The sequence below is a fragment of the Phyllobates terribilis genome, unplaced genomic scaffold (assembly GCF_046119375.1).
Source record: "Phyllobates terribilis strain yellow unplaced genomic scaffold, ASM4611937v1 Scaffold_2__4_contigs__length_985480577, whole genome shotgun sequence".
Lineage (NCBI taxonomy): Eukaryota > Metazoa > Chordata > Amphibia > Anura > Dendrobatidae > Phyllobates > Phyllobates terribilis.
Window position 1 is genome coordinate 639,452,918 of NW_027362762.1, and position 17,113 is coordinate 639,470,030.

Consider the following 17,113-nt stretch of genomic DNA (forward strand, 5'->3'; position numbering starts at 1 on the left):
GCACAGCTGACACCCACAGAAACTGCAGCTGCCGGTATTTCCTTATTCCCAATCGCCGTTTTAAAATGGCGATCAGGAATAAGGCCCCTTAACAATCACCTTTTCTAATGCGTATCGGTGGTCATTAAGTCATTAAGGTGTTAAAACCACATGTTATCTGGTTAAAGCCCTATGTCCCTAATTTATTATGGAGATTTTTGAGCCATTAGAAAATGATGTTTTTCATGCAAAAACCACCTCAGAAAACTCCTTTTCTAGGAAGCTGTTGGAGCAGTTTCTCTCCTAAAGTATCTTTTGCAGCCTTTTGATATGACAAGGCCTAGTATGGAGCAGATTCTGCAACAGAATGAGGGAAACAGATTAGGAAACAAGCGGTTAAGGCTCTCATAAGATGCTATTGGGTTCATGAACTTTTTTTGACTGGAGGTATAATTTGTTGTATTGTATAATGGTACAGTAACAACTGCAACCAAAATAAGCTCTGCAGATAATGACCTCAATAAGCACAATCTGAACAAACAAAGAGGCAGTGTAAAGCATAAGGGATGGAAAGAGCAAAAGTCTGAATCACTCAGTCGGTGGATTTCACACTGTCTACTGCTCCAAAGGACAATGCAGCTAAGCTCCATTCAATGATCACAGCTGAGTCCTAACAGACAGAAGTGTAACAACAAAGTAATAAACAAACATCCTTATTTTATTAATATACAAAACACAACTGAATAAAATAAAGCATTAAAGTGATACAAAATAACAAATAACTTTATGAACGGAACGCACCTCCCCGCATGAGTGTTAGAGCCCCCCATACACATTAGACTAACATCAGTCTTTACACCAATCCCATTAGAATTCCTCATTGCTACCAGCAAAATCTTTGGTTACAAATCACATAGCATTTACCCCCATAATAAATGGAAACATGCCAGCACCGAACTAATGCCAGAAGGGGGCACTAAAGCTGGCTTACCTTCAAACTTCTGTATTTTTATGAAACTTGGGAAAATAACGTTTTTATTCATGGGGACTTTTCATTGGGAAGATTAACAACTTTGGAAATGATGATTGTAACATGACATATTATCCCATGTCACGCGTGATGCCGCGGATTCTGCGTGCAAGCTGTATGTCCTTTGCGTAGAGAGTGACTCTCTTGGCATGGAGACTGCACTGGTAGGAGTCTTCAAGGAGCCGCACGAGGAAGGCCTCAGCTGCCTGCGGATACAGGAAAAGGTATGAGCATTAAAGCATTCTGAATAATGAATGTGTACACATGAGGATTAACACTAGTTTAGGCCATTATATAACTTTTATGCAGCATTTTCACTGGTTTCCCCTCTGAGGTTTCTCTGATTTTCAGTTTTTGCTGAGCTGGTGGGTGGAGATTAGCTGCTATGATGCCTCACATACACAGCAGATACAGACATGAGGAATTCCTGCTCTCCTGTTTATATATACAGAACATGTTAAAAAGCATCAGCAACATGCAGGATATTAAAATGCAGTACTAAGCAGTGCAGCTGTGAATCCAGTACTGCACTAGAAAGCAGCATCACATTCTCTGCCTCCCCTTTTTATATATTCCAAGAGTAGCTGTAATCTGATCCCTCAACAAATACATGCAGCGTGATGGCTCAGTGGTTAGCACTGCAGCCTTACAGTGCTGAGCTCCTGGGTTTAAATCCCACCAGAGACTCCATTTGCAAAGAATTTGTATGTTTGTTTCTTGTATTTGTATGTTCTTCCTGTCTTTGCGTGGGTTTCTTCTGGGTCCTCCAGTTTCCTCCGACACTCCAAAGACACAATGATAAGGGATTTAGATTGTGAGCCCCAGTGGGGACAGTGATGATGTATGTAAAGTACTGCGAAAGATGATGGCAAGGAAAAATAAATCTACATTCCTCAAAATTGAAATTGCAACACCAAAACAGAAAAGTTGTGGAATTATAGAAATGAAAGGATGGATAGACACATGACAGATATGCAGACATCTCAGTTTATTCAGTATTGAGCGCCATATCCAGAAATTCCCGAACTTACACCTATTGGCTGCTATCAATAAGGTTATTAATGGTTGTCTCAGGAATGTTCTGCCAAAGCAGAATGCTCTTCGGCAAATCATCAAAGTCCACTGCTGGCAGATCTCCTTGCAATTGTCAACTAATGATGTCTCAGATGTGCTCAATGGGAGACAAGTCTGGAGACGCTGCAGGCCAACGCAGCATTTTTGGGTTACTCCAAGCAAAATGTGGCCTGGCTTTGTAATGTTGAAAAAATGTCTCATGAGAAGCTTTATTGAGAAATGACTGTACCACTGGTTCCATAACCAAATCAATGTAACACTGAGCTGTTAGTTTACGTGTAATGAAGACTACAAGTGTCTGGATAGTGTACATTATGCCATCCCACACCATAATCCCTGAAGTAGGACCAGTGTGACCTTACACTCATGAAGGCCTCTTCCCATGAGGATATCTGCAGGTTAATAAAGTTATTAACCTGCCCTGTGCAAGCACTTAGCCGAACGCTAAGGGGAGAAATTTAACTTTATTCCCCCCACAGCATTCAGGTTTCAGTGACAGGGGTGACGCCAGTTTAGTCACAGCTCTGAGCATACAGGGAAGCGGCTGTAACCGTGCCCTCGGCACTGCCTGACAGCCGGCCTCAATGCAGAGTGAGTGTCAGTCAGGGCCAAGAACATGATTACAGCCGCCGCTCTGTGCACTCAGAGCAGTGACTGAACCCGGAACGCTGCCGGGGGTAATAAAATCAAATTTCTCCCTGCGGTGTTCGGCCAAGTGCGGGCACCGGCAGGTTAATTAACCCCATATCTACAGGTTAATAGCGTTTTTTTCTGGGGACAGATTCTCTTTAATAACCTCATTGAAAGCAGCCAAGGCTTTAGGAACATGGGTTCCTGTGCTCAGACTAGATGCTGCATAAGTTGAGATGTTTTGAAACTTTTGCTTTGATTTTTTCATCATTTGCACATCAGTAACGTGTATCCATCCTGTGATTTCCATGACTCCACCACTTTTCCTTCTTCGTGCTACAATTTCAATGTTGAGTGTATTTTATAGGATGCTTTATATGCAGTACTTAACAACCCTATTCATAAGCATATTGGTATAATGGAGGGTGGCCCTACTCAGCCCCCAATTACTTATCGTGTCCAAGCATTAGGACGGTATACTGACCTCCTGTAGCGCTGTTAGTGCTGTGCTTTGCCAGGAGTACGGCATGCCGCAGGAATACTCCAGGCAGATCTCTCTCACCTAAAGGAATGAAAGGAAATAAGACTTTTCCTACTGATCACTAAAAACGAAAGACCCATTACAGCAGCCACCAAGATCAAATCCACTCACCAGTTTGGCAAATGGGAGTCTCCGGATGAGCAGCTCCGTCGACTTCTGGTACTTTCTTATTTCCATCAGCGCTCGAGTTCGCTGAGAGCAGCGTCTTCTCCGTGTAGGAGCCACCTCTTCACCCCTTCCTAGTTTGTTCGAAAAGAATACATCACAGCTTTAATGCTTCTTGCAATTATCACAGGGGGGCACTTTATACAGATTCATACATGACATAGAGTTATAATCCAAAAATCGGATCAATATTAAAGTTTATTGGTACAAAAAAATTGAAACAAAATCGGGTCAAAGACATATATCACACAATATAAAAACATTCAGAAATAGCAAGGACACAGGTGTTTGTAGCTTCTGGTCCACTTATTATATTGGGCAGGGGTGGTATGCAACCTTAGTGTCAAAAATCGTCACATCCCCAATTAGTGGCATGAGCCGGTGATTAGATTACATCACCATTATATCACTTCGGAGTACTGACAAAAGATCAATCATCATTTAGTATATCTACAAATATCTCATTAAATTGCTCTACCCTATAAAGTGCTGGTGCATTTAAAGTAAATTAGGACATATATCACAACACATACGCCAATAAGCTGATCCATGTAGCCCCGGCCAGGGTCACATGCAGCAGCACACAGATAGTGTTGTTCACACAATCAAATGGGGGAACCATAGTCACAAGTCAAGGAGGCAACCTTACCCATAATGTAACCCAGTGGACACAAGCTAACAGCTAATTTACTTTAAAGAAGTTGTCCACTACTTTATATGAACCCCCCAATGTATCCCCCCGGGGTCCAGAAGTATTTTTATAAATACCTTGCAATACCTTTTGTGCCTCTGAGCGGCGGGTCACGTGATACCTGTGAGCGGTTAGTGATAGCGCCGCTCACAGGCAGAAAAGGCACCACAAGGTATTTAGAGAAACACTTATGGGCCCTGGGGGAATACATTGGGGGATCATATAAAGTAGTGGACAACCCCTTTAAATGCACCAGCACATAGGGTACTGCAATTTAATGAGATATGTGTAGATATACTGAATGATTGATTTTGTGCCATTTCTGGCTTTTTTATATTGTGTGATATACGTCTTTGGCCCAATTTTGTTTAAAGTTTATTGGTACAAAAAAAATAATTATGATCAGATTTTTGGATTATGACTCCATATCTCTTATCAGAACTGAAGTTTTCTAGTGGAATATCCACTACAGCCTGCATCATTTGGGCAATAGGCTGTATTAATATATTCATGACAATTGTGAATCTGTTTTGGATGATATTGATTCTAGATTCATACATGAGCTCAGGAAAGTATTAAATAATGAGAGTCCTCAGTGGTTCATACCTTTTAATGGCTAACTAAAAAGATGGTGACAAATAGCAAAAACCGAGAGGGTTCCAGCATCCGCCAATGATTAGAAGCTTAAAACATGACTTTTCATGAAAACTAAGATTTCACAGCTTGAAACGCATAGACCAGTGTCCTTTTTATCTTCCTCCCCCATGTCTCCCCCATCCCCTTCCCCAACTTCATTGATATGTTTTTGCAAAAAAAACCTTTTTTTGTCCTTTTTCATTAAAAGTCTTGTTTTACATTTCTAATCATTGGTGGATGCTGGAACCCTCTCGTTTTTTCCTCTGCTACTGCCCAGCTGCCGCTCTGAAGTCCGTACACCACATTCTTCATATGGAGGCTTCAAACCATCTGTACTTGAAGAGCTGAACATTTCCTTTTCCCCTCTCCCATGATTTTTTAACTCACATATTTATACACAACAGAAAACAGGGATAATGCAGAAATAAGACAAGTGATGGGAAGCAGAACTATCAATGTGAGAAACAGTTGTGGCAGTAAATATTGAGGCAGATCATAGATAAGGAGCGTGATAGTTTTATTGTCCTCTGATTGAGGTCTGTTCCAGAGTTGTGATACCCCCAAATGGTCTGAGGGGCACATTTCTTAAACGATGTAGAAAGACATAAATTCATGCGACACATTCATGCCTGCTCTGAGTGTGTCACTTGTTGTCATAAGTTTGTACTCCCAGACTCTCTTGTCTCTCTGTGGTGGGAAATGTGAAGTTACCGTTCAATACCAGCATCTCCCTGAAGAGTCTGGGAGTAGAAACTTATAACAAATGACAAACTGAGAGCAGGAATGAATGTGTCACATGAATTTATATCTTTCTACATCAATTAAGGAATGTGTTCCTCAAACTATTTGGGGGAATCACAACCCTGGACCAGACCACAATCAGAACGCAATAAAACTATCACACTCCTTATCCATGATCTACTCCATTATTTACTGCCACAGCAGTATCTCTGCGTCCCACATTGGTAGTTCTGCTTCCCGTCACTTGTCTTATTTCTGCATTATTATTGTGTCCTGCTGTGTATAAATATGTGACTCCTCAGATTTTATGTTCTACTGAGCCTGATGAAGAGACCTGAGTAATCTAGAAAGCTGCCATTAAAAGATATTAACCACTGAGGACTCTCAATCTTTAATATTTTTCTAGCTACATGGTACAAAGTTATGTTTCCTATATACGAGCACGGTCATCCTGCATACATCAGCACAACCTGCTCCCCCTAGTGGCTGCAGAAAAGTTTGCATCTGCGTGCATAGACATTAGGATTTAAAAAAGATGCAATTGTGTTTTACCTGGGGACAACTGAGAAGTTGAGGGCCCTTCAAATTCTGGTGCTTTACGGAAGGACAGGCGCATTTTACTCTGGGGAGATTGAGAAGTTGAGGGCCCTTCAAATTCTGGTGCTTTACGGAAGGACAGGCGCATTTTACTCTGGGGAGATTGAGAAGTTGCAGAACTCTTTCTCTGAGGAGACTGAGAGGTTGAAGGCCTTGTACTTTGGGAGGATGGAGAAGCTGCAGTCCTCTTTTGTGGCTGCTTCAACTTTCTGCGGTGTTGAGGGCTCTGCTGATTTTTCATGATGTAAAATGTTGAGACACAATCAAAGCTGCAAACAAGACAATTCAACAGGATCATAAATTATTATTATTATTTATTATTATAAGCGCCATGGAATAAATGGCGCTTACATGTGAAAAAGGGGTATACGTAATAAAAACACTTCCAATAATATTGAAAAAAAGAGTCAGCGACTGGTACAGGAGGAGAGAGGACCCTGCCCGCGAGGGCTCACAATCTACAAGGGATGGGAGAGGATACAGTAGATGAGGGTAGAGTTGGTAGTGCAGCGTTATGGTGGAGCGGTGGTTACAGCAGGTTGTACGCTTGTCGGAAGTGGGTCTTCAGGTTCCTTTTGTAGGTTTCCATGGTAGGCGAGAGTCTGATATGTTGGGGTAGAGTGTTCCAGAGTAAGGGAGATACACGGAAGAAATCTCGGTAATCAGTGGCCACTAGACCAGAGTCCTGTGAACTACCTCTTCTAATTAGTAGGCCCTGTGGGGTAATTACATTGTGTCGCAATGTAGGCATGATGTTGAGGGGGACTCCTAAGCAGAAGAGGTGTTGGGAATGTCACGAGTAGCAGAAGGCTTGCAGGGTTGTGGTCCAGCAGGCACTAAGGTGCAGCGAATCTGTTTGTGAAACTGTTTAACCTCATATACCTTTGCAAAAGTTCTCAGGTCTCCTGTCTGGAGGAGTTGTAAGAATTGTCAGAAGTCTGGCCCATCCTCTAATAAGGAGCAGAGAAGATGAGATAAGACACGCAGGGCCACGTCACATGGGATTATCTCACTGAGAGGCTATGTTCACATGTTGCGTAACTTTTGCTGTGTTTTTTATTCAAATTAAAAGGCTGCTTTTCACGGTATCAGCAAAGTTAAAAGATTTCAGAAATATAATTCACAGGCTTGTTTTTTTCCACAACTATATTGGAAAACTGCTGCGTTTTTTAAAACTGCAGCATGTCAATTCTTTCAGCATTTTTTCATCCATATAAAGCAATCAGTTTTTGTAGTGATTTTGTTTGAAAAAAATATATACAGGTACAGCAAGATGTGAAACACATTTATTTTGGGGATTTTCTTAAATTTGTGTCTTGGTATCCTCAAATGAGCATGGTTGTTAGTATTAGTACAGTTTACTTTAACACATACCACAAATTTAATTAAACAATGTCTGACCAACTCAATGCCCTACCAATGTGTGAGTGTCCTACCAATGTCTGAAAGTAAACAATGCCCTACAAATGTGTTAGGTTAAAAGTGGGCACCACACAGCCAGCACCACGTACAGTGGGAACCATGCGGATGGTAGCTTGATCCAATCACTGCTGGTTAACCATTAAATGGCACTGTAACCCCTGACAGGCATTTATGTGGCACAGTCCTGGGGCCGTCTCCGTTCCTTCCCCATGATCCGATATCGGAGAGCTGATGTGCCACCATGGCAGCTGGGGCCCTGCTGATGCCACTGTTGCCGCCTTCTTGATACTCGTGTACAGCTGAGCCACAAGGGCCACATACGAGGCCGTGATCGCCACATACTGAAGTCCCGCACTATATACAACATTTCATGAGCACAGATGGAAGGGATAGAAAAGTAAGTAATAAATTCCCACCGCCTCCATTTTCCTTGTTTAAAAATCCCCAAGTTATGAAAAATAAGAAGAATATCTGGTAACACTGAGCAAAACCATTCCCAGGACCCCGGAGTAGTGGCCCGGCTACTGCCTCACTAGCTGCCGGCATCCCTGGAGCCTCTTAGGACTAGTAGGCCAGAACAGCCATTGCAGAGACCCGGGGGTGGAGCAGGTAGGGGGGCTGGCATGGAGCCTCTACAGCACGGCCCTGACACTATTTTGCCCAATGCTAATATCTGGCATCACATATAAAGCCTCATGTAGCAGAATAACACCAGTAGGCGGTGCTGACACCCACGATTGTTTGCTGTGGATGTACAGTGTGAACGGAGCCGCTGAGCGCAGATCTGGGGGCGGAGTTGCGGCCGCTGCTGGGAACCACTGCTTTGTGCGCTGCAGTAACCACGGGAGGCCAGCAGAGGCCGCCACAGCCTGAGCGAGGCCCAGCAGCTCCAGTGTAAAATGACAGCTTATCTGTGAGGAGTCGGGTGGGAGTTGTAGTCCCACACGCTGCAGACCTCTGCTGCATAGAGTGGTGGGCACGTACAGGCAATCCCCCCGGTAATCCCCCCTCACCAGTCAGGACGCGTCTATCTCCTGCCGACAAGTTTCCACCTACGGCCCGCGCGCTGCTGCTTAGGAAACGGGGAGGGGCTTACATCCAGCCAATAGCTGCGGCCCATTTTTTCTCTCGTCTCAATAGACTTTATTGTACAAGACAATGAGAACATTATTCTGGAAGAGGAGATACAAAAATACACTGAGCCTATGGGGGTGACTGGCAGGGCGGGGGCCCAGAGAGTTGCCTGCTGTGGCACAGGTCAGGGAAGGAAGGTGCACGCTTCTATGGGGGGCACACATTCTCCCCCAGAATGCCTCAGGCCTCTTTCACACGTCAGTATTTCCGGTACGAGTGGTGACAGTTTCCACACATACCGGAGACACTGACACACGTAGACCCATTCTAATCTATGGTCTGCGCTCATGTCAGTGCGTTTCCACGGACCGTATGTCCCACACATAGACATGTCCGTTTTTGGCCGGCAGCACGGGTCACACGGACCCATTCAAGTCAATAACTCCGTGTAAACACGTACCGCACATGGATTTCTTCTGTGTGACACGTACCGGCACCTGAGAATCAGCGTACAGTTAGCGCTGTTCCCGAGCGCTGGGTGCTGAACGCTGCCCTCATCATGGTTCCCTGCGATCAGCACCAACAGGGACAATGATGAGAGTAGTAGTGTCTGCTCCCGCAGTGTCCAACTGTAAAAATAAGAACAAAATTTAAATTACTCACCTGTCCTAAGTGTCCCCTGCTGTAATCCATCCCTGCAGTGAGCGGGCCCCGCAGCTGTGCTCTGCGAGTGACAGGATAGCGCTCAATGAGCTCAGCGCAGCTTCGGGGTCCACTCACTGCAGGAGTCAGTCTCCTCGGTGTGAGCGATCGTATGGATTACAGCGGGGGACACTTAGGATTTTATTCTTATTTCTACACCAGGTCACAGCGGGAGCAGAATACTTCTCTCCTCATTGTCCCTGCTGGTGCTGATTGCAGCGCAAGCAGGGGACAATGATGAGGGCAGTGTTCGGCACTTGGAAACAGCGCTAACTGTACCACTGATTCCCAGGCGTCAATACATGTGTTCCTGATGCGGCACATGGTTGCCACGTGTATGTGTGGCGCCCCTGAGGGTACAGTCGCCACAGAGGTATTGCATCTCACCCAGAGGTGTGGTATCCCACTCTCAGGTAAGGATAGAGTGCTGCCCAGGACCCTAACACCTGCATCCAACACGTCCACTTCAGTAGGGCAGGGCGAGTTTGCTCCTAAGGGAGAGCACAGTCCCTGGTCCCTGGCTGGAGTGGAGGGGAACCAAGTGAGGGGGAACCATATAGTGGGTGTGGGTGGAGGACGTAGTTTAGGGAAGCACTTCAGTAGCTGTATAAAAAGGGGAGCCATCTTAGGCAGACAAGCCAGTCAGAGGAGGAGAAGTGAAAGGATCAGGGGCTCTGCAGGAGCTCTGCTCGGGAGGCGGGCCTAGCCCGAGAGGCCCAGGACTGAGAGAGGAGAGGGAGCAGGAGAAAGGCTCCAGGAACAGAAGGGATCCCAGGGGTAAGGGAAGTGCTGGAGGCCACTCGTACGCCCAAATCTGCCAGGCGGTGGAGGGATCGAGCCGCAGAGGGGACCGGCCCCTAAACTAGTGGAGAACTACAAGGCTCAGCTAGGAACCGGAGGCTGCTGTACTTGTAAGGTGCAGTGGCCACATCCGCAATTATATCGCTGAAAAGGTGGCCACAGAGGGTCCAGGGGACTGCAGGTCGCCCGACAAGACCCGAGGCTACCAGATTGGGACACTGGTTGCGAGGCGCAGGGCAGGAGGGCGAGAGCCAGCGCAGGAAGACGACTGAGGAAGGCACATAGAAAGGGGTCCTGTCAGGCACTCTTGAATTACCTGAGGGATTGCTGAACCCCTGCCTGGTGAACGCAGCACGACGTGGGAGGTTGTAGTCTGGAACCTGTAACCTGAGGAACTTAATAACTGTGAATAAACTCGGAAGACTGCACCCCCCTCTCTCTGTGATTATTATGTGCGCCATCACCCCTGCACTACAACGCCCAGCATCATCTGCATCACCTACAACATCTACACTGCCCTCGAGCTAAGCTCTGCCTGTGGAGAGCTGAACCAACCCTGCTGCACTAACATCAGCTCCAGAGGTTCTGCACCGCAGCTGCGGCTCCACATAGCCGCATACCACAGGTGGCGTCACAAACTATATATATAAAAACTATAAATCCCCTGTAAATATCCCGCTTTTGATTGACCGCTCTGGGTCACGGACCGGGTCACTGCGACTGTGACATCTCCCATAGCCACGACCGGCCCGGCACCGAGTACCCCACGGCCCCGGGGGCGCGTCATATGCCACACAGGTGCACCTGGATATCTTCGGTACTGTTTTTTTCCGGTACCGAAATATCAGGATGTGTGAAAGAGCCCTCAGTGTAATGTCTCCAATTTTCCACCAGCCATTCCAGCTCTTCATCTTCCCCACACAAATCCAGCTGCTGCCACTGCATTACATGTGGCTGCTGTGGGCCCATCACTATCTGACAGTGTTCATCTGTGAAGATGGGAATAACCCTTTAAGGATTGTCATTCAAAGTCTATATAAAAAATGTTGCCACTTTTCATAGACGAGAATTACTTGCCTCCAGTACTTTAGGCCACAGTTTGGATGCAGTCCCACAAAGCTACCGTCGGATGCCAGCAAATTGCAGTCAAGATCCGAAGTCACCGGAGTTGTCAGATTGATTGGTCATTATTAATGGGATTGTCCACTACTCAGACAACTCCTTCTCAATCACCATATTTTCTCATATAAAATAATAATAGCCTTTACTCACATCCAGTGCCGGCGCCGTTAAAGTGACATCGGTGATGGTTCATAACTGATATCCAGAGGGAGTGAGAGAGTATCAGCAGCTCTCACTTATTCTGTGTGTCAGTTTCGTCTGAACTAAGTGAGCGTGAAGCGATCCATTATCAGTCGCTGATAGGCTGCTGGGCTCACGTAACATAACGTCACTATAGACCCAAGCCAGTAAGTACAGGCTGTTATTATTTTACACGGTGGAGTATTGTAATTAGGGGGGTGTTGCTAGCATCAAAGATCCGTGGCTCTGGCCCTACACTTCTTAGCCGGAACTCCGGATTACCTGTGACCGCCGCATTGAACTGTGTCAACATGATGCCTATACAGTTAAATCCCGTGATAGAGCAGGGAACAAAATATCCCTTCTCTATTGCTGCCCATTTCCTAAGCCCCAGAGTGCTATAAGCCTGCAGCTCACGAGGCGCCACTTCTGCAGGTCCACTATAGAAGCCAGAAGCAGAGACACAGGCTGCGGTGCTGGGAGTCTGGATGAGGTGAGTATAATCTTTATTGTTTTTCATATTATTGCGTTGTGGGAGAACATTACCTGTATATTAGGGAGCTGTGGGAGACCATCGTCTATATACAGAGGGGGCTGTGGGAGACCATCAGTATACACAAGAGGCTGTGTGGGACCATGATAATGTATACAGAGGGGGCCATAGGAGACCATCATCTGTATACACAGAGGGCTGTGGGAGACCATAATTGTTATGCGCTTCGCAGAGGGACTCAGCAATACTGGTACAGAACCAGCAAAGGCGTGGCCACAGATGCACTTGGCTCAAACTGCCCCGCTAGGCGAGCCCTTTAGGGTTGGGAGTACTCTTTTCCCAGCTCGCAGTAAATGGAAGAGGGACTTCGGCAGAGCCCTTCCCTAGGCCTACTGTTGCCAGACAGCTGGAATCTGGTGACGCAGCTGGTGACTAGTCAAGAACCAAGGTGAGTACCACTGCAAGAACCCGAGGAAGTAAAACCAGACGAGAAAATGAGAAAACCCCTGAAAAGTTAGCAAGACTAATGCTAGCACCACTCACCACCATGCACATAGGGAACTGAAATAAACAGCAAAGGACTGAGCAGGGAGCAGGGTTATATAGCCTGCTTAATGATCAGGTACTGAATACCTCCCAATTATCCCCAGACAACCACTTCCTGCTAGCTTCAACAGCCGACTGGACAAAATTTCACCATTGCTTAGTACAGGACAAAACAGCGTCCTGTGTTGCCTGGCAACCGGGGAAGACAGCGTCCCATCTTCCCTGGGAGAGAAATCAGGAAGAGAAAGGGATAAAAAAAAATCGGAGCATGATCTGACCACAATATATCTCCGATTGATGCCTCAGGGTGCCAGGACAAAGCATGATGACTCAAAAGAAAAAAAGTCTATGCGACTGTATGAATTATTCACAGGTGAAAAATATGTATAATCCTTACTCCGAGGATTCATTATCTGCCACACATCTGTCAGTCGGAGGGAATGGAGGACCCGCTTGAGAGAACGCAGATGTCTTACTGGAACTATTCCCCTCCCAGAGGAAGAATCCTCCGGCAGATTAAAAGTGAACTTGAAGTCTCCACCTGCAATCAACGTGACGTACCCTCTGTAAAATTAGAGAGTGATGCTAGGAAGGAGCGGCAGGAAGAGATCTGACCCTTATTAGGAAGGTACCAATTAGCTGTGGTATAAAATGAATTTGCAGTCTTTAATTTGTGAAATATGTATCTGCCTTGATCTTCTGTAAGTGTATCAATGAGAGAAAATCCTAGTGACTTATGGACTGCAATTGAAACACCATTAGATTTTTACTCTGCATTAGTACTATGGAACCAATTAGTGAAATATCTGTTCTTTATTTTAGGACTATGTTCAGATTTAAAGTGTGTCTCTTGTAATAAAAGAATATGAACCCTTTTTTATGCATAGTATAGAGGATCTGTGAGCGTTTTTGAGGAATATTAAAGCCTCGAACATTAAGTGAACTGATTTTAACAGAGGTCATATCTGGGACCAGGGAAAAAAGTAGGGAAAGTAAAAAAGGAGAGAAAAAAAGGAAAGAAGTAAGAAAAGAACAGAATCCCTAACCAATCAGGAATGACTCCCTCCAGAAACCAATGGAGAATAGTCTCCCTAACCACCAGGGAATTCCCCAAAAATGGAAAGACAATGGAGGGGAGAAAAAAAATTCCACATCCGTCCAGCACAGCATAGATCCCCTTAGCGGAAGCGAGCTTTCTAAAGAGGGTAACATCCCCCTTAGGGCCTAACCGCAGGCCCTATACAACATAAGAATAAAACACTTTAAGACGCATAAGATATTTAACTTGAATATATATATCCATATCATGTGTAGATATATACCAACCCATATACTGTATATCAGGGGTCTCAAACTCGGCTAAGTATATGGGCCGCACAGAAAAAATGTGAATTTGAAGGGCCACATTCATTGCAGAGTGATATTAAATTTTTAATGGTACCAAATTGTTTTTTCTATACACCTTTTGGATCATTTTTGGGCTTTTTTATTTTATTCTTTTACATGGCATTCATTTTATGGGCTATGGTACAGTTTTACAGTTTTTACAATTTTTATTTCCCCTAATTGGTAACATACAGTGATTTGTGTTCTTACAATTTGCACCATATAGTAATTCTGACCAACTTCTCATAGTAATGTCTCCATCGTGTAGTAGTTTTCCCATCTCGTGGTAATGTCCCCATCCTGGTCCCCATCTTGCAGTAATGTCCCCATCCTTGTCCGCATCTTGTAATAATGTCCTCCATCTTGGTCCCCATCTTGCAGTAATGTCCCCATCTTGTAATAATGTCCTCCATCTTGGTCCCCATCTTGTAGTAATGTGCCCATTCTGGTCCCCATCTTGTAGTAATGTATCCATCTTGTAGTAGTTTCCCCATCTTGTAGTAATGTCCCCATCCTGGTCCCCATCTTGCAGTAATGTCCCCATCCTTGTCCGCATCTTGTAATAATGTCCTCCATCTTGGTCCCCATCTTGTAGTAATGTGCCCATACCGGTCCCCATCTTGTAGTAATGTGCCCATACCGGTCCCCATCTTGTAGTCATGTTACAACTGCCAGCAGGTTATAACAGCCCACCGAGTCCTGTGTCCTCCGGGGAAGTGATCCAGCCAACTCTCAGGTAACTTGAGTGCACTTGATCGGGACCCCATTCTTGTGTACCTTTCTCGGGTCGTCTCTCTCTGCGCTGGCTTTCACCCTCCTGCCCTGCGCCTCACACACAGTGTCCCGAGCCAGTGGCCGCAGGCCTTGTCCTCTGTGTCCTATATGGCCACCTTTTCAGCGAATGTGTGTGGTTTTGGCTACGGCACTTAGAGATACCGCAGCCTCCGGTTTGCTAGTTGAGTCTTGCAGTCCTCCACTAGTCTGGGGCCGGTCCCCTACTGTGACCTGATCCCTTCTCCCGACTACGGTCGGTGTGAGTTCGGGCGCACGGGTGGACTCCGCACTTCCCGTGGCCCTAGGATCCCTTCTCTGTCTCTGGAGCCCTTCTCTGACTCCCTCGCTCCTCTCATTCTCTCTCCTACTGGGCCCCTCTAACTGGGTCCTCACTCTGTCTGGACCCTACTCCTCAATGGTCCTCACTCACTGGGCGCTTCTAGATGTTTCTACCTGTCTTTTTATACTGTCTGTCATGTGACCCACGTCACTAACTGTCACTCTACGTGGTCCCCTCTACCTTCAGTCATTCCTTGTGTGCTCCCTTAAACTACTTCCTCCACCCACTTCCTCTACCTAGTTCCCTCCTCCAGACAGGGACAGGGACTGTGCTCTCCCTCAAGAACAATCTCGCCCTTCCCTACTGGAGTGATGTGGTGTTGGATGTGGGTGTGTGGGTCCTGGGTAGTGCTCCCTCCTTACCCGAGAGTGGGGTACCACACCTCTGGCTGAGATGCAGTACCTCTGTGGCGACTGGACCCGCAGGGGCGCCACACTCACCTAAAGAGGGCACCAGGGCTGAAGATGATTTTAGCAACTGTATGGGAGACAAGAACCTGTTGGGCCTTATCCAATCTACCAGACTGTAAATATTGTAATTACTCCTTTCCCCCCAAGTAAAACCCCAGTTATGGTTAATAACTTTGTGTCCTCTGAAATTATGACTGCCCTGGTCCCAGAAGAGAAATGTCTGGAGACAGCCACGACCGGATGGTGTGAAGTAAGTGAAGAATGTCACATGCACTGCCACACATCAGAGGGAGGACACGAATTGTCTGCAAGGAGCCAAAAAGAGCAGGGGCCACAACTCGCCCACGACTACCTCGCTGGGGCACCTTACAGGCCAATGCTGGTCCTTAACTTGTAGAACATTCAACTGAAAAGAATCACGGATTTCGGCGGCCCTCAGAACCAGGTCGTAATCATTACGGGGGCTCCGGTGCCTGCTGGCCTCATTAAGCAGCCTCAGGGGCCGTATGCGGCCCTCGGGCCGCATATTTGAGTCCCTTGCTGTATATGAACATACATACAAGCAAACCTAGGCCTGTTACCAAACAGTGAACTTGAAACTAGATAGATGTTCTGAACTGATTACTATAGAGGACTATCAACCTCCTATACAACATAGCTTATTCCTGTTTGAGAGGTATTGGAATGAAGAGGGAAATAAAAAATCACTCAAATACAAAAGACCAATCAGTCTGGAGGAGAAGGGTCAGATTATCTCTAGAATTGTGACTCAATTTTTGCTGGGGACGAGGCACATCTTCCATCCCAGGGCCTACAGGTAGGTCTGGCCAGTCCGATGATGACACTGAAACAAGAGGCAAACCAAGTCCTGCAGTAAACGCCGTAAATCTCCCATGCAGAGCTGAACATGTAAAGTACCAGAATGACGTACTTGTAGACAGAAGGGAAAACCCCATGAATAAAGAATTTCTTGATGTCGCAATATGTCCAATAAAGGTCTCAGAGCTCTTCTCTTTTGTAGAGCGTGGTGTGATAGATCATGTTTAACATGTTCCTGGTAGGTTATAGAATCCATCCCACGGGCCTTATTAAGAATATTTTGCTTCACTTTATATCTTACAGACACGGCGATACCAATTAGGTGTACTTTTTTGTTTAGTTTTTTTTAATTACAAACGCTGCGTTTTGAGTGCCAAAATGGTTTTTCGTGATTTGTGTACGTTTTTTTTTTTACATATTTTAACTTTTTTAAAATTTTTCCCTGTGGGACATGTATAATTTTTACTTTGATTTCTGGTCTCATACACTGCAGTGCATGAGAGCAGTCAGCGAGTCACTGACTCACCCTGTGAGACCCAGCTTATAGTTGGATCTCACAGGCCACCATACCCTGGGGTCATCACATGACCTCAGGGTAAAATGGTAACCATTAAGATCCGCGATTCTCACTGCGAGGTTCCAACGGTTACTAAGAGGGTCTTGCAACATGCACAGCTGACACCCACAGAAACTGCAGCTGCCGGTATTTCCTTATTCCCAATCGCCGTTTTAAAATGGCGATCAGGAATAAGGCCCCTTAACAATCACCTTTTCTAATGCGTATCGGTGGTCATTAAGTCATTAAGGTGTTAAAACCACGTTATCTGGTTAAAGCCCTATGTCCCTAATTTATTATGGAGATTTTTGAGCCATTAGAAAATGATGTTTTTCATGCAAAAACCACCTCAGAAAACTCCTTTTCTAGGAAGCTGTTGGAGCAGTTTCTCTCCTAAAGTATCT

The 17,113-nt window shown here is 45.6% G+C and overlaps 1 protein-coding gene across 1 annotated transcript; it reads right to left on the reverse strand.

The window, feature by feature from the left end:
* Nucleotides 1-720: 720 nt before the first annotated feature.
* LOC141252902 (histone H3-like centromeric protein A) lies at nt 721-8,606 on the reverse strand. Its single transcript, XM_073670665.1, has 5 exons — nt 8,520-8,606; nt 6,040-6,353; nt 3,366-3,493; nt 3,198-3,275; nt 721-1,215 (listed from the first exon to the last, which is right to left on the reverse strand). The coding sequence occupies exons 2-5, from the start codon at nt 6,323-6,325 to the stop codon at nt 1,081-1,083; spliced, it is 627 nt and encodes a 208-aa protein (XP_073526766.1). The 5' UTR covers nt 6,326-6,353; nt 8,520-8,606; the 3' UTR covers nt 721-1,080.
* Nucleotides 8,607-17,113: the final 8,507 nt, after the last annotated feature.